Source organism: Globicephala melas, chromosome 20 (genome assembly GCF_963455315.2).
Source record: "Globicephala melas chromosome 20, mGloMel1.2, whole genome shotgun sequence".
NCBI classification, from domain to species: domain Eukaryota; kingdom Metazoa; phylum Chordata; class Mammalia; order Artiodactyla; family Delphinidae; genus Globicephala; species Globicephala melas.
The window spans coordinates 44810645-44834697 of record NC_083333.1 but is presented as its reverse complement, the minus strand read 5'-3'; the positions used below and the strand labels follow the sequence as shown (position 1 = coordinate 44834697).

General features: G+C 43.0%; 1 protein-coding gene and 1 long non-coding RNA gene across 3 annotated transcripts in view; one reads left to right on the top strand and one right to left on the bottom strand.

Moving 5' to 3' along the window:
- Positions 1–13057, bottom strand: part of KAT7 (lysine acetyltransferase 7) — a 31658-nt gene extending 18601 nt beyond the window's left edge. For both annotated transcript variants that reach the window (XM_030839962.3, XM_030839964.3), the window contains exons 1-5: positions 12899–13057; positions 10060–10207; positions 7636–7812; positions 6176–6415; positions 544–626 (exon numbers count right to left, since the gene is read on the bottom strand). In XM_030839962.3, coding sequence (XP_030695822.1) covers positions 544–626; positions 6176–6415; positions 7636–7812; positions 10060–10207; positions 12899–12913 — 663 coding nt within the window. In that variant the 5' untranslated portion in view covers positions 12914–13057. The remainder of the gene's footprint in view (positions 1–543; positions 627–6175; positions 6416–7635; positions 7813–10059; positions 10208–12898) is intronic.
- LOC115843697 (uncharacterized) lies at positions 12771–14916 on the top strand. The gene is made up of 3 exons (XR_009560225.1): positions 12771–14265; positions 14440–14534; positions 14650–14916. It is a non-coding gene; the product is annotated as an uncharacterized lncRNA (long non-coding RNA).
- Positions 14917–24053: the final 9137 nt, after the last annotated feature.

Below are 24053 nucleotides of genomic sequence, written 5' to 3'. Positions count from 1 at the left end.
CAAACCCCAAAGGTTATTTAGAACTATATTTTTCAAGAATGTAAGACAAGAATTAGCCAAGAGTAGGTGTGATTGAGAGTAACAAAAAGAAAAGTATTTCACAGAAACAGACAAAGAAAGAGGAAAAGAATTTTGAAAAACTTTTAAAAAGCAAAATGTCCTCATAGATTTATAAGAAGAGAAACTAATGCATAAATATTGAGATCACATATTTATGCAAATTATTCCTTAGTGGAAAAGGTCCCTAGCAATCTTTGAACATAATTTTCAACAGAAAATATCAAAGCACTTGGAGGATGATGTTCCAAATAGTCCATAGATAATCTCATTGTTAATTTCTCTCAAAACGCTCACTACGTAGAATAATTCATTGTCTGGTTTTTTTCCTTAACACAGTTGTTTTTTATAATGTTTCCTCCTCTAGAATGTAAGAACATGGACCTTGCCCATTTTGTTCACACTGTATCCCCATTGTTTAGCAAAGTACCTGGCAAATGGTAAGCACTCAATAAGTATATGTTGAATAAATGACAATACAGTTACCTTGCATTCATCAGCTGAGAGATTATGATAGAGAGGGCATCCTGATATAGAGAAATGTCTCTCGTGTTTTCCTGTAAGGTGTCCTGTTAAAGGAGGAAAAAACTTAATCTCAAGATGAAAGATTTAAGCTTGTAAAGTCATATTTTTCTCTACCTTTTTTTACAGTATCATTTTATCACATACATGTCTGATTACAGATTAAATCCATCAAAGGTAAGTGCTGTTAGGGTCATAACTTGCACCCACAATAATTTTTTTCTTCCACAGGTTGGATCTAGCAATCTTTGAACACACTTGCATATATTCAGTATAAATTATAGTTCCTTCTTTTCTGATAATTCTTTCTCAAATTCCAAAATGTCACTAAGCCCATAAACTTATTTAAAAGGCACAAAGTTGGGCTTCCCTGGTGGCACAGTGGTTAAGAATCCGCCTGCCAATGCAGAGGACGCGGGTTCGAGCCCTGGTCCGGGAAGATCCCACATGCCGCAGAGCAACTGAGCCCATGTGCCACAACTACTGAGTGTGTGCTCTACAGCCCGCGAGCCACAACTACTGAAGCCTGCGCACCTAGAGCCTGTGCTCTGCAACAAGAGAAGCCACTGCAATGAGAAGCTCGCATACCACAAGGAAGAGTAGCCCCTGCTCACCGCAACTAGAGAAAGCCTGCGCACAGCAACGAAGACCCAGTGCAGCCAAAAATAAATAAACAAATTTAAATAAGTAAATAAAAATAAAAGGCACACAGTTACAAGCAAGAATATTTTCTTTTGGTGGAATTTAACTTTCCTATGCTAAACTGATCAAGTCATATGTATAGTAAGTACTTTCCTTTCTGTTATGCAATGTTATACAATCTGAATTGAACTTTTTTTTTTTTTTTGGCTGTGTTGGGTCTTCGTTGCTGCGCGTGGGCTTTCTCTACTTGCGGTGAGCAGGAGCTACTCTTCATTGCGGTGCACGGGCTTCTCACTGCGGTGGCTTCTCTTACTGTGGAAAATGGGCTCTAGGCACGCGGGCTTCAGTAGTTGTGGCATGTGGGCTCAGTAGCTGTGGCTCTCAGGCTCTAGAGCGCAGGCTCAGTAGTTGTGGCACACAGGCTTAGATGCTCTGCAGCATGTGGGATACTCCTGGACCAGGGCTCGAACCTGTGTCCCCTGCATTGGCAGGTGGATTCTTAACCACTGTGCCATCAGGGAAGTCCTTTTTTTAAAAAAAATTTATTTATTTATTTTTGGCTGCGTTGGGTCTTCATTGCTGCGCATAGGCTTTCTACAGTTGTGGCAAGTGAGGGCTACTCTTCGTTGCGGTGCACAGGCTTCTCACTGCGGGTGGCTTCTCTTGTTGTGGAGCACAGGCTCTAGGTGCACGGGCTTCAACAGTTGTGGCACACAGGCTCAGTAGTTGTGACTCGCGGGCTCTAGAGCGCAGGCTCAGTAGATGTGGTGCATGGGCTTAGCTGCTCCACGGCATGTAGGATCTTCCTGGACCAGGGCTCGAACCTGTGTCCCCTGCATTGGCAGGCGGATTCTTAACCGCTTCGCCACCCCGGAAGCCCCTGAACTTCTTTCAAAAATCAAAAGAAACTTATGAAAAATGGAGAAGGAAGTGGCCTTTTCTATCGTATAAGGAAACATACCTTGATAACTTTGGACCAGATTAAATATATTCATTCTTTTGGAGGGGTGGCTGGTTTTGTTTAAAGATTTAGCCTTCTTCTATAATCAAACTTTTATATTATTCATTCATTCATTTATTTATAAAATACATAATCAAACTTTTAATCAGGAAGTTTGCACAAGGCCCTCTTAAGAAGGGAAGATGAAGATATTAGGAAAAACAATACAGAAAGCTCATTTTATCTAAAAGGGTATCTCTTCATTTTTCTATTTCTCATGTGGTTTGTGAAAATACACAGAGAATTGATTATTTCATTTTTATATGTCCCTTCAATCAAAAGGTTTATCAAACACCTAAGATTGAGAGGGATGGTGAGCCAAGGCTAATGAGATAAAAAGATAAGTGAGCTAAGCTAAATTGCAAATCTACAAAAACCTTTATCTTTCTTGGGGTAAAGGAGACATTTAAAAGGGATTTAAAAATTATACAAGATTTACAGAGTAAGCTTTAAAGGGTAAAAACAGGGAATTCCCTGGTGGCCCAGTGGTCGGGGCTCCGTGCTCTCACTGCCAAGGGCCTGGGTTTGATCCCTGGTCGGGGAACTAAGATCCCACAAGCCTTGCAGCACAGCCAAAAAATAAATAAATAAAGGGTAAAAACAGTCCAAGTACTGGGGGAGAGGGGAATTAATATATGATACGCAGGCTGCCATGTCTCCAGGACTATATTATTTAAAACGTAATATTAGAGATCCACACATTTATCTTAGACACAAAATACTACCCTCACTGATCAAACACTATGTACAAAATGTAAAGTATCATCGCTATGGCAAGCTTTTTAGATACTATGCATCTGTAACTGCTGAATAAATTATTCAAGTTTGTTTTATTTTATAATATGTAAACTACAACCAATATGTCTATATTAAAAGTTTAAAAATGATAGCTGTTCTATTGACCTAGCAATTCCACTGCTATGAATTTATCCAGCAGATTTTCTAGAGACACCAAAATACATACATACAAGGCTATCAATTACAGTACTGTTCAAAATAGCTTTAAGAAAAAAAAAGTTAAAAAATGAGAAACAATATAAATGTCAATCAATACAGGACAATTTAAATAATTTCTGAACTTTCAATATAATGGAATTCTCTATATCCTTTAAACAGATGGACCTCTGAGTGCCAATAAATATCTAAGATGTCAAACCACTGTATATTTTCCTTTTTCTAAATAACAAAAAAAGAAATACATGTACATATACACGTGTGCTATATATGTATAGAAACTTATCAGCATTCATAAACAACTACCAATAGTAGTATTATATCTAGGGCATGGTTCTGGGGATATGAGTGAAGGAGAACTTTTACTTAGCACTCAAGACCTCCTGTAGGGTTTTAATTTTTCAAAAGCACATCCTACTTTCATACCAAAATTACCAAGAAAAAAAAATTAACGACACTGTTTTGCCTAAGATGAAGAGTGGAACAGGATCCAGAATAATATTGGAAGCTCCGGTTCATACTTTTCAATCTTCGCCAATATATTAAAACCAAAAGTCAAGTCAACTTTCCCGTGATGCAGCAGATTTATACTTACTCTCTGGTCTCTACCACATTAAGGGTGCTGAGTCCAGGACATAAATAACACAGAATTAGTCCCCCACTCTAACCTCATTCTGGTCTGTCTCCTCCTCCCCATTCTGGTCTATCTGCTTCAGGCATATTGGCCCCTAAAGTATTCCTCAAAGGGACTTCCCTGGAGGTCCAGTGGTTAAGACTCTGTGCTCCCAGTGCAGAGGGCACGGGTTGATCCCTAGTCAGGGAACTAAGACCCTGCATGCTGCACGGCGCAGCACCCCCAACCCTCCCAAAAAAAATACTCCTCAAAGTGGTTAAGCATTCTCCTGCCCCAGACCCTGTGCACTTGCTGTTCCCTCTACCATAATGCTTATCCCCCAGATACTCAAATGGTTCACTCTCTCACTTATCTCAGGTTTCTGCTCAAATATCAGCATATCAGAGTGGCTTTCCCAACTCACACACGCTTGTATGTGCAGTATCCTACTCTTCAAAGCATACATCTCCAGTTGATGTATTACACATCTGTTTTGCCTTCCCCAGTTAGACTATAAGCTACATGAGGGTAGAGAATTTGACATGTTCACAACTCCACCCCCAGAATTTAAAACAGTCAATAAGTATTGAATGACTGATTACACATAGTACATAAAATAAAAGTAACAATCTAAGGATGCGTGGATACCAACAAGCAGAGCTGAGGAAAATTCCTTCTCCTGCTGTGTGGCAATGAGATCCTCTTACTGTCTGAAAGCATATTAGCTATCTCTTGTACTAGTGTTTATATACTGTCTATTCTTAGTTTTTCATTATTTATCTCAAGGAAATTGATTTAGGCCTGAAACAACTACCTTGAGTAACAACTGGTGTAGTGTTCAGGGGAACTTTTGCTTTACTTATGCATTTTGATGGCCTGAAATTACCTAAGAAACTGCTGCTAAGACCAGGAAAGGATCCAAATAAATAAAATACTAGGGAAAATGTACTGGTGGTCTGCAAAGCAGCAACTTACTCTGTTCTACTTTTTTTCTGAACCTGGTGGCCACATTCAATGGCTAAATTTTATTTATTTATTTATTTTTGGCTGTGTTGGGTCTTTGTTGTGGTGTGTGTGCTTCTCATTGCGGCAGCTTCTCTTGCTGTGGAGCACGGGCTGTAGGCATGCGAGCTTCAGTAGCTGTGGCACATGGGCTCTGCAGTTGTGGCTCGCAGGCTCTAGAGTGCAGGCTCAGTAGCTGTGGAGCACAGGCTTAGGTGCCCTGTGGCATGTAGGATCTTCCCAAACCAGGGCTCAAACCCGTGTCCCCTGAATTGGCAGGCGGATTCTTAACCACTGCGCCACCAGGGAAGTCCCCAAAGGCTAAATTTGTAGATAGAAAGAGAGGCCCCTTATCTTCCAATCAGCACCTTTCAACTCTAGACAAAAGCTTAGCCCAACATTTGCACCTAATCTCAGTTAAGGAGCACAAATAAGGTTTTTAAACCATTACTAGAATCCCTCAGTAAGGGGGAAAAATAAGTCATAAGAAAATAATGAAATATTCATCTATCTGTGAAGAAATGCTTATCTAGTTTATACTTACTAAAGCACACAAAGCCACAAGACCGAAAATTACAGAAGTCACAAAAGGCCAGGGTCTCATCTGTACTCCTTACCTTCAGAACCTCTTGACCAAAAAAATCTGTTTTTCTCATTTCCTTAATAGCTATGGCCATACAACCATTATTCATCACTAACTTACAGTCTATTAGTCCTCAGTAAGCTTGAACGAAGCACCGCACAATGAGATATTTAGAGATAACTGGTTTTCTGTTTTGTTTTTGCTGGAAAAATGAGAGAATTTTTCACTGGGAAAAGCTCTCAATAAACTGAATGGCCCATCACAGTTAATTTCCTTGTAACCAAATCTGTTACTATGGATAAGAGGCCAAGAAGCAGAGATGCTTTTTTTTTTGGCTGCGTTGGGTCTTCATTGCTTCTCGCGGGCTTTCTCTAGATGCAGAGAGCAGGGGCTACTCTTCCTTGTGGTGTGTGGGCTTCTCATTGCAATGGCTTGTCTTGTTGCAGAGCATGGGCTCTATGCATGCAGGCTTTGGCAGTTGCAGCTTGCGGGCTCTAGAGTGTAGGCTCAGTAGTTGTGGCGCACGGGCTTAGGTGCTCCGTGGCACGTGGGATCTTACCGGACCAGGGCTGCAACCCATGTCCCCTGCAATGGCGGGACGATTCTTAACCACTGCGCCACCAGGGAAGTCCCAAAGATGCTTTTATTCAAGCGGGCAATTCAGAGTTACTCTGAGGAGTGATCACTGAAGAGCCTAAGAAGCTAAGTCGCAATGGAACACTGAACATTTCTGGGTGATCCTAATTCCAGAGGGAGAGAGAACCACATATCACAGGGTGTCATGAGGCTTGGGCACACTTACCTAGGGAGTTACAGCCTGGTGTAGGACACTTCATATTGAAATTGTAGCTTTCATGGAAGCGGCGGCGCTTGGGGCGATGAGAGAGATCACTGCCTGAGTCCTTCAAGGACATGTCCTTGGCAATGCTCTCATCGTGAGAAACGTTGGGGCTGGAGATGTCTATATCAGACTCGGAAGAAGGGGCATTTCCAGTTGGCGTTCGAGGTGGAGACTCATCGTGATCAGCGGTGTTTTTAGTTTCTAAAGTAAAAGCAATTGGTAGAACTCATGAATGGGGTTTATTTTATTTAGAGGGTTATTATATTCAGAAGAGCTTATGGGCTTTCCAAGACCCTCTTTCTACGATTTAACCAGTAACTTTTAGCCACTTATCTGCCATAAAACTAAATAGAAAATGAAGAGAAACTAATAACATCATTCCTCTTTTGCAACTTTAAATCCTGACTAAAATTCCATTTGGAGTTTACCTAATGCATTTTACTTATCTGTGTTTCTCCCAAGCCCCAAATCATGGGTAATCAAAACTGGATGGGAATAAATCTTTAAAAAACATTACCACCCCACTCTCCTTCCAGGAGATACACAGGATGGAAGATAAACGAAAATGGTTCTTTCTGGATGACACTGAACAGACTTGGTGTGAGACTGTGAATGGACCTGACTAACTCTAAATTAGGGGTTGCAAACCAAATGTCTACCGGGGCTGAGCAAGGCCAAATCGAGAGCTGACTGTCCCTCTCAAGGGGACAACTACTACTCAGTTCCAGCCAATTATTACTGTGGTGAATGGCCACCTAATGTTCCCAGAGCTTTCCATTTTTTAAAAGAAACTAGTAACTCAGGTTTTTACATGAAATCTTTGTTTTTTCAAATACTGGCAACAAAACTTTTTTTAAAAAGTAAATACGGTTCCATCAAACCAGCTGACCAGACTTCCCTGGTGGTCTAGTGGTTAAGACTCTGAGCTTCCACTGCAGGGGCCGCCAGTTCCATCCCTGGTTGGGGAAGTTACACATGCTGTGGGGTGTTGGCAGGCTAAAAGCCTAAAGCCTTTCATCTAAGGCCTCTGATTTGGGCTGCTGAATCACAACCTCAATACCTTACCATTCCCCATTACTGACGGGTCACTCCTCTTCAGAAATTCAGAGATAAATGGACTGACAAGCAGGCTGTAAGAAAATGTGCTTTAAGCCTTCTTCATCTGTGGGTAAGAGGTACCCAGTCCCTTTTGCCTACTGCAGGTCCAATCAAATATATTCCAGCTACTCTGGACCTCAAGAGTACTAGAGTACCAAACTTGACCTCAGCAAGACACAGAAAAGGAATCAGACACACCAGCATTCACCTAGCTGAATTCTGTATTGGGCATCTATCTATCTGCAGTGGCTCCAAGCCTCCCTTAAGAGGAAACTGACTAGACCCTCTCTGTAATGGGTCCAAATCATACCACACCCACTCACCTCTATCTGAAAAGTCAACCACTTGCTCAGTTTCTGAGCCAGATGAACGAGTCTGCCGAAGAGGGTATTTTTTCGGAGTCACTGGGGTAGGCTGCTGCTGACTACGGGTCACTCTCCTGGTAGAATAAGCAGGCTCCTCAGTGCCAAAAGACTGCAAATTTCGAACAGGACTGGAATCTGATCCCGATTTTTAAAAACAATAAAACAATTAAAGAAAAAAGAAGGAAATCTGTTTTATTTCCCAGTGGTATGACTTATTAGCACATAGGCCCTCCTCTTCATATTTCACAAAATCCAACAAATCCTCAAAATACCCATTTTATTGAACTAAATATAAGCAAAATAGATCAGGTATAGAGATGCAATACAGCAAGGAATTAATAGTTTAGGCTCTGGAATCAAGACTGAACGTGATTCAATTCCACTTCATCATACTAACTAGCTGTGGCATCTTGGGCAAGTTAATCTCTCCAAGCCTGTTTCCTGATCTATAAAAAATGGGGCAAAACTAGTAGCATATTCCTCATACATTTTGTGTGAGAATACGTGGAATAATTCATGTAAGGCACCTAACATGATCCCTAGGTAGCTAAATCTAGTGCTTTATAAATATTAGCTACGTCCTCTCTTTCTTCCTTTATCTAACCCACCAGAAAACAGATGCTCTGCTACTAAAGGTATATCAATATACGAATATTTCCTTTCCTTAAGGATCTCTTTTTTTTCTTCCTGATTACCCTATCTGATACCCTAAAGCAAAATAGTATTAGATTCGTAAAGGGCAAGGCAAGACTACAACTTTTAAAATTCTTTTGGTTAGAGAAGTCTATTCTGAAGCACCCAGTAGCCTTTTCTCATCTCTACTCTGATGACACTCAAAAAAGGAATAAAAGAAATTCAGAGCTAAAATTAAAGCATATTTTAATCAACAAAAAATCCTAACATGTATATCTTACAGATTCTGCAAAGAAGAAAACTGAAATTCTCCAACTCTTGTGTAAAAGTTAGCACACAGCTAGGTTTTCAGTTTGCATACCTCCAGGGGGCTCCATTCACAAGGTACTGATAGTCTACATTTGCTTTAGAGAGGGTCATCTTACATGGACCACACTGTGAACGGTGCCCCATGGAGTTGTGTGACTCAGTGGTCATAAAGTATAACTAGAAAGAGACCCGGAGCTCGTGTAATTCCTAGCTATTTTGAATATTTACAACTTTCAGGTGTCCAGGGCATGATCAATTATACTTTCTAAGAAAACTTATGCCCATTCCTTTGCATATACTGTACTCTCTACCTATAATAACACTTTCCCATCTTTCAACTTGTAAATTCCTACTAGATCCCGTAAGATTTCCATATCTGGGCTTCCACGGTACTCTATGCAAACCTCTCTCAGAGCCGGTTCCACAATGCATTACCATACCAGTTTACATCCCGAACTAAACTGTGAGCTCCTTGAGTGCAGGAAGTATGATTTTTCTATCATGGTATTCCAGTACATAGCATAGTACCTGAATTATAGTAGCCATTTATCAATATTCCCATTATGCCAAAAGATAAAACTTAAAAGTTGAGAAATCAAGAGACAACATCTATACTTCAGCTCAAATATTACATTCAAAAATAAAGTAAGGAACAGTTGCTGAGAATGTTCCCACTTTCTTGCTTGAAAGAAGAGATGTTCTTCTCTCATTTTGCAACATGCTTATACAAAGCACTAACCAAATCAACACTGTTTAAGCGCTCTAAGTATATTATATTTTCCCTCTTAACTTATTATCGCCTGTTGATCATCAGCTTTTTGTATTCATTATAACTTTCTTTCTTCCCCAGGGAATCCCAGAGCAGAGCCAAGAGGGTTTAGGGGTACCCTCCAAATCTAAGCCCAGATAGCTAATTGCACTAGAGAACCTTCTGACACCAAGATTCTCTGTTCTTTACTACCAAAGCAAAATTCTGGGTATTTACAATTGATAGTTAGGTCAACTATTTATATTTATTACCTGTACCTGACTATATTACAGAATTAAACGTGGCTTTAAAAGTATTGGGTCTCCTATAATAACAAGTTCAAGAGACTATTTTAAGTCCCTAGGCCTAAACCATTCTAACGAAAGTGAAAAGATAGCATTCTCATTTTACTGATAGGGAAACAGTAATCTATAAAAAATTAAATGACTCAGGACATACATGTGTCACACACCTATTAAACCAGACATAGTTCCTTTGGGTCTACAAATTGGACAGTACCTCCAACAGAACCATTTTTAAAAACCTGATACTTCGCAGTCATTTACTCTGCATTTTACCAGATTCTGTCATCAACATCAAGACATGGGACCAGTTTCCACAGTAACTAGCACCATAATGTGATGTCCAGTCAGCTGTGAGGTGTGGTCAGGAAGAAGGAAGCCGCCTTTTACCTTGGGAACTCTGGCTTAGTCGGGCTGAGGAGCGGGTGACTCGGGCAGATCGCCGGGATGTGCCGTCACTCTCTGAACTGTCTGTGTGCTCGAGATCTGTAGAAAAATCGGAATCTTCGGTTCCATCTGAACTACTGCCTGCATTCCTCTGTAACACCATAGATCCAAACATTAGCACAGAAACATTTACTCTGTGGGTCTGAATTAACACTGGGAAAAAAACGAACTGTGATACTGAAAACACCAAGTTCAAACCTAAGAAAGGATTCCACAGACAACTTTCCTTTATTTAGAGCATTTAAATGAAACAACCTACAAATAATGCACCCTTATTAAATAAACACAGAAAGAGAATTCTTACTGTATTATCGTTAATTCTGAAACAAGTCCATCTGGAGGTCAGTACCACAAACTGGAAAGTATTCTACTCAAAACAGATCGGTTGACATAACCATGTACTTACAGAAAGTCCAGAGTAATGAGAAAAATGTTAGTACTAGACCCCATTGAAATTCAGAGTAGCTTTTGTACAAAGTCTCCATCAACAGCTATTACATTTTTAAAAACTACACACTAATTCAAAATGTCATGGTCCACAACTCTGATCCCAAAAGAACTTAAGGAGAAAAAGAGTAACATTCTTCTTTCTTATCTACTTTTGAAGTTTCTCCACATGAATGGCAGAAGTGCTTTAAGAAAGCGGGGAAGGGAGCGGCTTGCACAGGAAGACTCATAGGTATGCAAAAACAAAAGCTTTTTAAAAATCATCTTTTAGGGCTTCCCTGGTAGCGCAGTGGTTGAGAGTCTGCCTGCCGATGCAAGGGACACAGGTTCGTGCCCCGGTCCAGGAAGATCCCACATGCCGCGAAGCGGCTGGGCCCGTGAGCCATGGCCGCTGAGGCTGCGCGTCTGGAGCCTGTGCTCCGCAACGGGAGAGGCCACAACAGTGAGAGGCCCGCGCACCGCAAAAAAAAAAAAAAAAAAAAAAAAAAAAAAATCATCTTTTAAATAATTATTTGTCAATTGTTAGCCTCCTGAGGCATTATTAACCATAAAGATAACTTTTATCAACTGAGCATTAACACTATACCTTTTACTAAACCAGAAAGAGAAATGTATTTGCTAAAAGAATAAAAAACAAAAAAACACCAAAGTTTCAAATTACAAGTCCCCAATTCTTTATTCAAAACCCTCAGGACCAGCTGTATTTAGAATTCATAACTTTTTAGAATTTTGGAAAGGGAATAATTTGCATATATGCTGCATATAACACCATTTCTGCAGCAAAATATGTAAACAATCACACTAAATGAGACACACGAAAACTCAGGACAGTTTAGGACAGGTTTTGTCACCAAATAAGTTACTAGAAAATCTACATTTTCAAGAGCTCTTTGTATATGGGAATTGAAGAAAGGGGACTGTGGGCCTATTCCAAGGCACCAGTACTATTCCTGCATTTGGTAAGCCTTAACATAAATACCACCTGTCAATGTACGTCATTTTAGGAGACATTAAAAAGTGTAAATATTTGAAAGCCTCTGTGAAGAGAAACATTTCTTCAGAAGTGAACAATACCACCCAATTTTCCAAATATTTCAAGTCTAATCTGCCCAGATAATGAGTGGAGGCCCCAGAGAGGGTCACAGAAAATTGACAGGATAAAAGGGGGAATCTTAAAGGTCATCTAGTCCAATTACCCAGATATTTGAATCCCTGATCATCTCTGACCATCCCTTCCTGGCTTGACTGTAGAACTCAGTTCTTCTCTCTGGCTTTCACCAATCTACTTCTCATCTTATTCCAGAACAGACTTAATTGCTCTCCCACTTCTCTGACATTAAGCTTTGTACATTACTGCCAAGTAGAGAATTTACTAGATCCTTCTACAGTTATTTATATGTCTGTTTTCCCCATCAGACTCTGATTTCCTTAAGCCAGGGTTCACGTCTAATTAATTTCTGAATCCCCAGCAACCAGCACGTAGCAAGTAGTCAATAAGCATTTGTTGAACTGAATTAGATTTGTTCTGTAGTCCTGGCTCTGCCATTGCCTAATTGAGTAGCTTGGGGAACTCCAATAAGCCTCTGTTTAGCTGAGAAAAGAAGGGATGGGAGTGTCCTTAGGTGATTTCATAAGTCCCATCTAATTCTACAAAGTTTCTGATTTTATGAACTGCATTTTCTAGGCGCTGTCCAACTAAGGAAACAATAATAATTACAGCGTAGGAGCAACAGGCCAGAGTGAGATCCCTTGGGAGTGGGCGCTGGTTCTCCACCACCCAGTCCTCTGCTTTGTTGTGTCCCCCGCGGGGAAAGGAAGGATGCTCCAAAACCCCGCCTCTCCTCCTATGAGCATCTCCAGACGGAAGAGAGGGGGATTCGTGCCACCCAATCGCGGCCCCGCTAAACCGCGCCCCCACAGGACAGACTGCCAAGCCCAGCCAATCAAGAGAAAAGGGATCGTTCTCTACCGCCAGTAGGAGAGCGGTGGGGCCGGGCCCAGACACCGCCCCCACACGCGGGGAGGTGACCGTTGAGCCCAAATGGGCGGTGTCACCAGCCAATCAATATGCTTCTAGACGTTTCAGCGACCAGTTAACGAGAAGAACGCCTCCGAGCCAGGCAAGCAGAGGGCGGGAATAGTTGCAAGCATAGGCCGAGGCCAGGGTCGGGCCCACATTTTTCTGTTGGGTACGGACAGAAGAGAGGGTTGCTGAGCTAGGTTCGGGGGAGCGGGAAGTTGGAATCCAACCACTGTGAGGCGTGGCCAAGTGCGTCACGTTGCTCAAAAGACTGTCCTTAGAAACCCGCCATCCCTCCTGTCCCGTTCCTCTCACCTTCCTTCGCGGCATTGCCGGCGGCTGCGGCCCGACGGTTCCGATTCGGGCAGCGGCGGCAGCAGCAGTAGGAACGGTGGCTCCGGCGGGCTCCGTGGCGGCCTCTGTAGCAGTCCCAATCCTGCGTACGATCCCAAGTGCCTCTTGCTTCACAGCGTCTACAGCCTTCTGCGCAGGCGCCGCGGGCTGAGGCGCTTTTTCCTCTACTTCCGGCTGGGGTTCGCGTCACCTGACGTTGCGGGTCAGAGAGGATGCTGGGAGGTTCGCTCCTCCGGTGAGGCTACTGAGCGCCATTTTGGACTTGGTCAGGAAGTGACACTGATGGTGGAAACCGGGGTGAGCCGTGTTTAGTTAGGGGAATGGCACCCTTTGTAGGCGTGGGTAGCCATTCCTGTTTGGGGCAGAAGCCCGACAGTTGAAGTTAACGGTTCTCATCTTTACCTTGGGCAACATTACCCTTCCCGGTCGTTTTCATTTCCGAAGTCGGAGAAGGAAAGCCCCAGAATCCATCAGGTTGCTGAGGTTTAACGCCTTCGTCGCCGAATTGGCTAAAGGACGTTTCCGTTTATGACATAAACTCAAAGTTGGGAAGGGGTATTTTGCAGAAGAAACTATATTTTAACAGCCATCCTGTGTCTCAAAGTGGTGAGAATGGGGGCTTGTGAAAGGAACGAAAGGGTAGCGTCTATCATCGGGAAGTTTCTTGTCTGGTAGAGGAGACATTGTCCTTGCCCTTAGCGAACAGCAAGTAAGTTAATCCGATCACTCGCGAAAGGAGACAGAACCATTCTCCAGAAGCTGTAGCTCCAAAGAATTACCAATTTAGTTCTGTGGTGAGCACATTCTGTATGGGTTTGAGAGCCTTGGGTGGCCCGCAGGGTGAGAGTGGGCGCCATAGCAGAGCCGGAGAAGCATTGAACCCGTTAGCCCAAGTGACCTCTCGAATGCAGATGCTGGAGCCAGGAGTTGGGGGAAGGGGGAAGAGGAAGGAATATTTTTAGTAAAGCTGGAGCTCAGAAAGGCGTTGATTTTTAAATAATAGTGAGAGCGCCTTGAAAGGAGAAGTTTTGGAAGATGTAAGGCTAGAAGAGTCATAAGAAAAGGCTGGGAAGTGGACAGCAGGCATTGAGGATTTAGCCTCGCTGGAAGAAAAGCCTTGAGAAGACCAAGGCTTGGCCCAGAGCTCATGGGTGGAATCCAGCCCAGCTCAGTCATTAAGTTAGGATCCTGGACCCCAGTTTCACCTGAGGGTAGCTAAGATGGAGATTTCCCCCTGGAGCTGAGCTAAGGAACAAAGCCGCAGAAGGTAAACAACTGATTAATGTGCTGAACAGAGGACGCTGAAGAATTGAAGTTCCAGACCCTTGGTTAGTACTCTCCTTGGAGATATCCTGGGCTGGTGTTAACACAGGAAGCTTTTAGTATTTAGTGTTTAGCTTTTAATGTTTACTATAAATACCTTTGAATAATTTACTTAGGTTGAATTGTACATAAGAGCTTGTTTGGAAAGGGCTCATGTTTCTTCTTTTGTATCCCCTCAGGACTTAAGCATTTAATTTCACACTATTACTGTTATTTTGCACTTACTGGAGTGTTCCTGAGGTTACTCTTGGATGTTGTGGCTCCCCGACTATTGGTAAGGAGCTCTAATGTTAAGAGCATATCTCATTTTTTTTAATACCATCCTTAATATTACCCAGAGCTGGGCTTCCCTGGTGGCACAGTGGTTAAGAATCCACCTGCCAATTCAGGGGACACAGGTTCAGGCCCTGTTCTGGGAAGATCCCACATGCCGCTGAGCAACTAAGCCCATGTGCCACAACTACTGAGCCTGTGCTCTAGAGCCCGCAAGCCACAAGTACTGAGCCCACACGCCATAACTACTGAAACCCGTGCGCCTAGAACCTGTGCTCCACAGCAAGGGAAGACACCGCAGTGAGAAGCCTGCACACCGCAGCGAAGAGTAGCCGCGGCTTTCTGCAACTAGAGAAAAGCCTGCGCACAGCAACGAAGACCCAACGCATCCAAAAATAATAAATAAATAAATAGTACCCAGACCACGCTCTATGTACAGTAAATTCTTGCTAGTCAATCAGAATATGTTTACTGTTTCACAGTCTCTGAATGTATAGCACTCAAAGATGGTGAAGTATCCCTCCCTAGAAATTTGTGTTTTAGAATAAAATCCTGACTTAGCCATTCAAAATACAAACACCGGCATTACAGATGTTCAACATTAGTTAATCCCTTACACCGAATTTTCAAACACTGCAGGTAGCATTAAAAGAGTTTACAGTTTCCTTTAGACATGGTTCTTGTCCTGGGAAGGTGTACCCTCTGGCAGAAAGATGAAAAAACTAACACCGAGAAGGTAGAAATGTGATCGTAAGAAAGGTGTGTACTAAAGATGAAAGTCAAACAGCTAGGTGTGTGTGTGTGTATATATATATATATATACATATATATATATATATTTTTTTTTTTTTGGCTGCATTGGGTCTTCGTTGCGGTACGTGGGCTTCTCATTGCGGTGGCTTCTCGTTGCAGAGCACAGCCTCTAGGTGCATAGGCTTCAGTAGTTGCAGCACGTGGGCTCAGTAGTTCAGTAGTTGTGGCGCACGGGCTCAGTTGCTCCCTGGCATGTGGGATCTTCCTGGACCAGGGATCAAACCTGTGTCCCCTGCATTGGCAGGCCGATTCTTAACCACTGCGCCACCAGGGAAGTCCCTTTTTTTTTTTAGCTAGGTATATTTAGAATGGGGAAGGGGAAATCCTAAAAGCTTTCTGCTCTCTTCCTTTCTTTTTTTGAACCAAACATAATCTTTACTTTGAGTTTTATTTTCATCATGATACAGTTATTGCTCAAAGCAGGAACTGATGTTCGTTTCAAAGCCTTTTACCTGTTGCCCCCTGCCCACACTCGTACGCCAGACTTCACATGGGTAGCTCCACTGCTCTTCCTGCTTTTATGCTTTCACACAGGCTTTTCTTCCTGCCTTGATGCATCTCACAACCTTCTTTAATATTTACTTTCTTCAGAAGGTCTTTCCTGATTTATTCTTCCTAAGGTATTAGGGCATAGTGATTTATGTTATTTTGCACTTACTGCTTTATGTGTACTTTTCCTTATACAGTTTGGTAGATGTTCTGTTTCCCTCTCTCCTTCCCTAAAAAGTAAGAGGAACATAACTCCTCTTTGTTTTACTCATCAGGTCTTCTAGCATCCAGTACAGGGTTTGATGTCAGATCTGGATTTGAATTTTAGCTCTGTCGCTTTCTGTCTGCATTGCTCTTGGACAAGTTATAAAATTTACCTGTGCCTGAGTTTTCTCATCTGTGAAGTGGAGATGAGAATAGCCACTTCACAGGGTTGTTATAAGGATTAAAGGAAATGACTGTTATAGAGAGCTTAGCACAGTTCCTGACAGAGTAAGTGCTCTTACTCTGGCAATAAATGGCTGTTGTTACTGATATTTATTATTCCAGTTACCCTAGTTATGGCAGTAACATCTTAATGTTTGTGAATATAGCTTTATATGGTCTCGATGTTTGATTACCCAGGCATTATATGTCAGGCATTGAGTCAAAGCAAGATGGATAAAACATCGTGTTTCCCCAGGCCAGTAAGCTTGTTGTTCCAAAACACTATAAGGGTATTAATGGAAAAATAGAAAGATGAGCAAGGTTCAGAAGTGCTACAGAGGAGGAAGTGGACGGTTTTATCAGGAGAGTTTAGGAAAGGATGCATAGAGGAGGTGAAACGAGTAGAACTTCATAGGACGAATAAGTTTGCCAGCGGACAAGGAGAGTAAGGGCTTCCTATGCAGAGGGAACAGCATGTGCAAAAAGCACAGAGGTGTGGAGCAGTACGGTGTGTGTGTGACTAAGGGCATGACTGGATTTGGAGTGGTTGACATAAGAAGAGGCATGAATGGTTTTAGGAACAAGTTCATGCAGAGCCTTGAATGCCCTGCTGAGGAGCCTGGGCTGGAGGTGAGGGGGAATCTCTGAAGGACTTTAATCAGAGGAGTCCCACGATTAGACTTGAACTTTAGAGATCTTTTTCTGAAAGCTGTGAGGGGGACTGATCAGAGTGGCAGGGAGACCAGTCAGAATGCTTCCATAGTAATACCCTTACCCAGAGCTGAGGAGGAACCAAACAGGGCAGGGGTAGCGGGGGTAATCTTTTGTGTATGTTCTTATGAAGTTTCTTTCTCATACCTGTATCTTGTCTCCTCAGTTACATTTGAAGCTCCCTAAAAGATCCTTCAATTTCCTTTCAAATGCTCCCCTTGCCAGTAAAATGGTGGGTACCATATTTCAAATACAAAGTGTAGTTGTCCATTGTTTGCTTCAAAGGCCTGGGAGTTCCTGGAGGTTGGGAGCCTTGCCTGGCTGGCCACATCGTCTCCAGCTTCTCCCTTGCTGGCATCTAAAAGGGCTCGGTAAATGGTGTGGCCTCTGCCAGGTGTTCGCTCAGTTAGGAAAGACTTGCACAGAACCAGCCACCCTCTCACCTCTAAGCCTCTTTTTGACCAGGAGGGGTTAGGGATAGCAGTTTCCTCTGTGTGCAGATAACTGTCCTGTAAGGTGGGAGAGCATGCCTTGACCTTTTAAAGACAATGCTAGTGTAGCCAGGCCAATCTCGCAACTTCTGAGTAAAAGTATTGGCCTAGTCTCTGTCCCTCTGCAAGAATCTCAGAATTTGCTGATGTGACCATAATTCATATTAAAATCTTTTCACTCACAGCTGCCTTAAAAATAGAGTCAGCAGAAATAAATAAACAAATAAGTAAATACTTTTTTTTAATTGAAAAAAATAGAATCAGTGAGGTCATTAGTGGTCCCTCCTTTCTTACTCTTGCTGGAGATGGCCTGAAACTTCTCTTACCTTCTTGGTTAATTTGGTTCTTGGATCACCTTATCCACCACCCACCCCAGCCCTGCCCTGGGGGAAGGTATTGGACAGATCCCAGCAGGCTCGGTCACTGTTGCCCACCTCTGTAGCTGGGGTTATAAATAACGGCCAAAACTAAATAGTCAAATAACTGCATTTTGAAAATTGCTAAAAGTAAAAAAAAAAATCACTCTGATCCTGATTCAGTAGCAGTTCTTCTCCCACTCCTGCCCTTCATCTCCCCCTTTCTTCCACTTATCTACCTCCCTTTCCCCATCCAAGCTCCCTAGGGAAGCCAATCTGAGCACAAAGCCCTCATACAATGAAGACATCCTTTTCCTTATTTGACAGGGCCAGAGCCTCCTGGGCTGTAGTTATAGTTACACAATGTTGTTATGGCAGCAGAGGCCTCAGGGCAACATATGTTCCTGGGTGGTAATTGGGTTTGCTTTAACAGACTGTCTCTCCCTGGGTTCTCCATGCCCAAATTCACTTATCAAGAAAACCGGGGAATTGCTGTTATGGACGGGCCTTCTTTTTTTATTTTTAATTCTAGCAAAACCAAATTCTTTATTCCCCAGGATAGAATGTACTCTGTGATCATGGGTTGAGACTTTTTAGACTGCAGACATTTTCATTTATTCATTCAACTTATTGAACATCTGATAAGTGCTAGGCATTGGGTAGGAGCTGAGTGCACACTGTGAATAAACACACATGGTCTTTTCCTCCTCCAGCTGACGATTTAGGACAAGTGTGTATAGGAGGGGGCTGGGGGAGTATGACGTTCACCGGCACCAACCCCCTCCACCTTTTCAAAAGTTACTAACACAGTATAATAACACTAAATAAATGTCTGAAAAAATAAAAGACATCCTTAATCTCACTGGTGCCATAGAGCTATTTTTATTTTTTGCATATTGCCTTCCAATTTTTCTCCACATGTGTACATTTTATTACATGTACACGTTTTGTATAAATGCACTCATTGTTTACATGAAATTTCATATTTTTTACACATTCTCAATATTTCCCGTGTTTATCTATAGTCCTCATAATTGTAATTGTAATTGCCGTGTGCCATTGCAATGTGGCTCTGTGACATAATGTGCCCTCACTCCCCTATTTGGGATTATTGAGTGTCTTTTAAGTCAAATAATGCTGCAGTGAGAGTCTGCATGCATCTGTAGCTCTCCTGTTTTTATTTCTGCCTCTTATACGTTGCTTTATTTCTTTCCCCAAAGACTTGCCCAAATTTAAAGTGTCACCATCATTGTGGGAGGATACCAATTTTAAGATGTTCCCAGAACTGAGTGTTACCACTTAATAAAATCTTGCAAGTTTAGTAAAAAAATGAAAACTGCACCTCAAATGTCCTTTTCATTTTATTTCTAGTTAGGATAGACTTCAGTCTTCCATGTGTTTCTTTACTAGTCCTGTTTCCTCTTCCATGAAATCCTATGTATTACTCATTTCTCTACTGAGGTCTTGATGATTTTCTTTTAAGTTTGTGTGAAAGATGCTTTGTCTGAGCCACATTCAGCTATGGAATCAGTGTTACTAAGAAAGCAGAAGATTTGCTTCATAATGATTTCTCTAGTTGTTTCTCCTCGCTCTTTCTCTCTGGCTTCCCTATTACCTCTAGTGGTAAACTCTTTGTCAATTATGCATGCTATTAAGAAGGAGAATGATATTATGAACAGAATGTGTAGATGACATGGATGAAAGCAGTGGGGAGGCAGGTTATGTCTTACCTCAGCAAGAACTGAGGGGCCGCTTTAAAAGCTGTAGTCACGGGGCTTCCCTGGTGGCGCAGTGGTTGAGAGTCCGCCTGCCGATGCAGGGGACACGGGTTCGTGCCCCGGTCCGGGAGGATCCCACATGCCGCGGAGCGGCTGGGCCCGTGAGCCATTGGCCGCTGAGCCTGCGCGTCCGGAGCCTGTGCTCCGCAACGGGAGAGGCCACAGCAGTGAGAGACCCGCGTACCGCAAAAAAAAAAAAAAAAGCTGTAGTCACTCTTGCCCACTGTAGAAACTTTGAAGATGGTCGTTGACACTATTTTCCTGATGACCTAGGAGAAACTGAGTACTAGGAAAAAAATTCGCAAACCAGTCAACTTCAGGAGGATGAAAAATGACCCTGCCTTCTGCCGTTTGTAAACTGAGGGTCATTTCATTTGTTGGGAGATGCTTTCCCAGGAACTGGGGCCAGGAATGGTTCTCTCTGAGTCACTTACACATGCTCAGTCAATCTCCCTTGTGACTAATTGTACCCAAATGTGAATCAACTGCCAGGGTGAGGGATGCGAGCTACAACTAGGAAAATAATTTCTCTATTTAAGGTAAATCAGCACATAACATGGTCCAAACTCACAACCCTGCTCTTCTTAGTCTTGCTGTAACCAACTGCGATTACTGACCCAACCCAATCTCAGAAGTTAAGGATGATTTTCTTACTAGTCTGGAAATTACTTGAGGATGAGTGGGCATCTGGTCATTTTTTTTACCTGCCTAGCCTTGCCAGTAGATGTCACTACACCAGACCACATTCTCCCAAGATAGGCCTGGAAGGAAAGAGAGGGCTTCAGAAAGGCCAAGTCCAACCATCATGACCCTATTCTCCCATGGCTTCCATTAATAACTCCAAACTATCAGGAATATGTATATACATGGTTCCAGACAGTACTAAGGCCTGAACTCAGAAGGCCAAGACCTCAGGTTCTGGGCAGAGTCAGAGTTCTTATCCAGAGGCCTTCCCCAGATTGGGTGGGGCGCACAGCTGCTGTAGGAAGGGTGGCAGGGTGAGAAGACCATTTAAATGGGGGGGGTACACATGATAGACTTATCAAGGAACAAGAGCCATAGGCTTGGGGCTGTTCCAAATGTCACTGTGGGGCTGATACCTCAGGCAAAGCACTCCACCCACCCTCCACCCCTGCCCCTCTGCCCATACTGACAGTGTCCATCCCTTGACTGAGGGCTGCCAGGCTGGGGCCGGTTCATCAGCTTTGGGCCTCCCCAGGGCCAGCCAGACATAGCCACACCATGCCAGGAAACTGGGAAAGTTCCTAACAGTTCAGACTATCATTACTGTTCCCCTTCAAGACAAGTATAAGCAGCATTAATAATCTGGGGAAAAAAGCTCTTCTGTAAAGACTTTGGTTCCATGATCTTCTGTAGGATAAAGACTGAAATTCTTACCTGGCTGCAATGACTGCATGATCTGCCCTTTGGTTAATTCTCCAGCCCGTCCCACACAACCTCATTCTCTGGGCTTTAACCTCATTGGCCTTCCTGCAGTTCTCAGGAGTCCCTGGTTCCTTCCACCTCAGGATCTTTGCACATACTCTTTACTCTGTCTGGAATGTTCTTTCCTCATTCTCTTCTTCACCTCTTTCCACTAATCCTTCAGCTCTAAGGTCAAATGTCATTTCCTCAGGAAACTATTTCCCGAAGCTTCCAGACTAGACCAAAGCCCTTATTTCTATACTGTTACAGCACCCGGCGTTTTTCTTCATAACATTTGTCTCAGTTTATAATTATATATCTATTTATGTGACTGTTTGGATTCTTTGCTTCTGTCCTCCCAACACATACCCAGACTAGGTTTCATGAGAGCAGTGTCCATTTTACTTACCATTGCATTCTCAGCACCCAGCACAGTACATAGTGCTTAAGAGGTACTCAGTAACTATTGGATGTATGAAAGAATGGCAATAATAATGATAAATGAAGGAAGTTAGACAACATAGCATTACTCTCGTACACACATTCATATAGCATTTGTATATGAAATATCGTGTCTAATTCTGGTCACCCAGCTCCTAAGAAGACATATCAGAGTCCAAAGAAAGTTATCTAAATTGGTCAAGGGGAAAATGGAGGTTACCATATGAGGCAAAATTTTAAAGATTGTGGAAAGATGGAAGCTGAGACTATGATCCGTGCATATGAAAATATAAAGGGGATAGATGCAGATTTATTTACCAAATCCGAAAAGTCAGTGCGAAGGAAAATCTTTCAAAAACTAGACTGTGGACTCCCCAGAGAAGAGACTGTGTGTTATTTATCTCTATATTCCCAGCACCTAGCACGATGCCTGGCACATAGTAGGAGCTCAAGAAATGTATGTTGAACTATTTTGTTGTTGAAGCTTAAAAGAGGTAGGCTTGGGTCTGGGGATAAAGTAGAATACGATTTTCACTTGGGAAATCCCAGAGGCAGAAAAGTATGAATAGGGTCAAGAAGGGTTCCTTTACATGTATGGACAATAGCTATACAATAGACTATTTCAGGGACATTAGGGCTATTCAAGGCCCATCCCTTGACCTTTTGAGATCATCCTTATGAAGGGCAATTACCATACACTCTCACAAAATGCATCTTCTCTCCACCAACAGGGACAAAACTCTAAACTATAAAAAGCATTGATCTCACCCTGCCTCTCACATTGTTATCTCCAGTGCCCTCCAGACTCTTGGGCACATGCCCTCTTGGTTCCCTGGGCATATTCTACTCAGGTTTTCACCAAAGAAGGGAAAATCCCAGAAGGTGGTGCCCTTCAATCAGAAGTAAAAATGGCTGCATCTCTCAGGGCAACCAGAGCCTGGGGCTGGTATTCCTGAGCCCACAGCAGGGACGCCAATAGCCCTGGTTCCAAGAATCCCTGCAACCAGCCTCCCTGGCATTTAGCCTTCAATCCCTGGCACTTACCCGCCACCCCCCCCACACCCCGGCCCCTTAAGCAGGGACATTTCAAATAATTTTTCTTAGAGCCATGGAGGGTTCAAAAGAATTCTCGTACATTAAAAAAATAAATCCTCCAAAAACAGCTATTGAGCTGCTCATCCTCACTTATTTCTTCCCTCTCCCAGCAGTGTGTGGCTTAAAGTAAAGGTTGAGGATTTGGTTGTATGTTCATTTCCCAGCCAGCTCTGCTGGTCTCATCCTACCTGGTACCAGAGCGGTAAGGGCTGTATCATCTCTCAAAGATGGGCCCGAAGGCACAGGCATCAGGAAAATACTTAGACTCTTGTCAATGGTGTGCTGATGCATCATGGAAACTAGTCCCAGGGGCTTCCCCTGTCTGACATTCCCCCCCACCCCCTTCCAGCAGCCTATAAATCACTAAGGATTAAATACTGTCTGGAGGACCCTTCTCTCCCACCCTTATTCTGGGGCTCCCTGCCAGGCAGAAGGCTGCAAACTAAGCAGGGAGAAAAAAAGAGAATGGGCAGCAGGCAGGGGTGCCCATCATTTATCAACCAAATGCAGCGGTCAGTGGCTCTTTCCAGCAGCTCTCTGGCAGGCTGGGCAGGCAGTACAGCCAGTGTTTTGTGCCAAAATGGAGAGCACAGTCCGGCAAGAGTTCCCCTTATTTGGCTGTCCCACCCCGGACGTAGGGAGTCAAGGGGTGAGCCCCTTTCTTTTTTTTGGTTTTGGTGGGTTCAGAATTAAACCACACTTTTGGTCCTGGATAGAGTCTGACTTCCTTCCCACCCTTTTCTGCCAAGTCTTCCCTAGGGCCTCCTCTTGTAGCTCCTCTTTTGACCCCAAGAAGAGCTTTCTCACTTTACTTGGCACCTTACAGAAGTTTAAGAGTCCAAGTTCCAGAGCTCTGGCAGTCTTTCTTAAAGGGCAGCACCACTGTTCTACCTCCTTTGATCGTCTCTGGTTTCTCCTAAATGGAAATCCCCCAGCTTCCCCATCTCTCTCCTTCCCCAAGGTAGGAAGCTTGGAGAAAGGAAGTGCATTTAGTCCATGCTTTTTTCAAGGAGGAGTTCCAAAAAATGTTCAACTCCCTCACCAAGAACAGCTGGAACCTGCCAGACTCACCTCCATAATTTCTGAGCACTGCTTCTCTGCGCTATAAACAAAGTCAGAGTTCTAGAGAGTTTAGGGCTAGGGGAGGGGACAGGGAGGCAGGGGAGTGGGTTATAGGATCTGGTCTGTATTCCTAACTCTGACCTTCAACTTCTGGATAAGGGTGGACCTCTAGGTTTGCATCCCTCTGACCTAGTCCATTGAACCCCCCAGTAGTGGTTATACACAGTCTTTGAAAGCAGATGAACCTGTCTTCTCTAGCTAGATAACCTCCAATACATTTCCTAACCTTTCTGAGCCTCAGTTTTCTCACCTGTGAATTGGGGATAGTTACACCAACTGGATAGGATATAATAACTAGGACTGAGGGTTAAATGATATTATGTATGCAAATTACTTAGCCTATAGGAAGCTCCTAGAAAGCAGAAGTATTCTT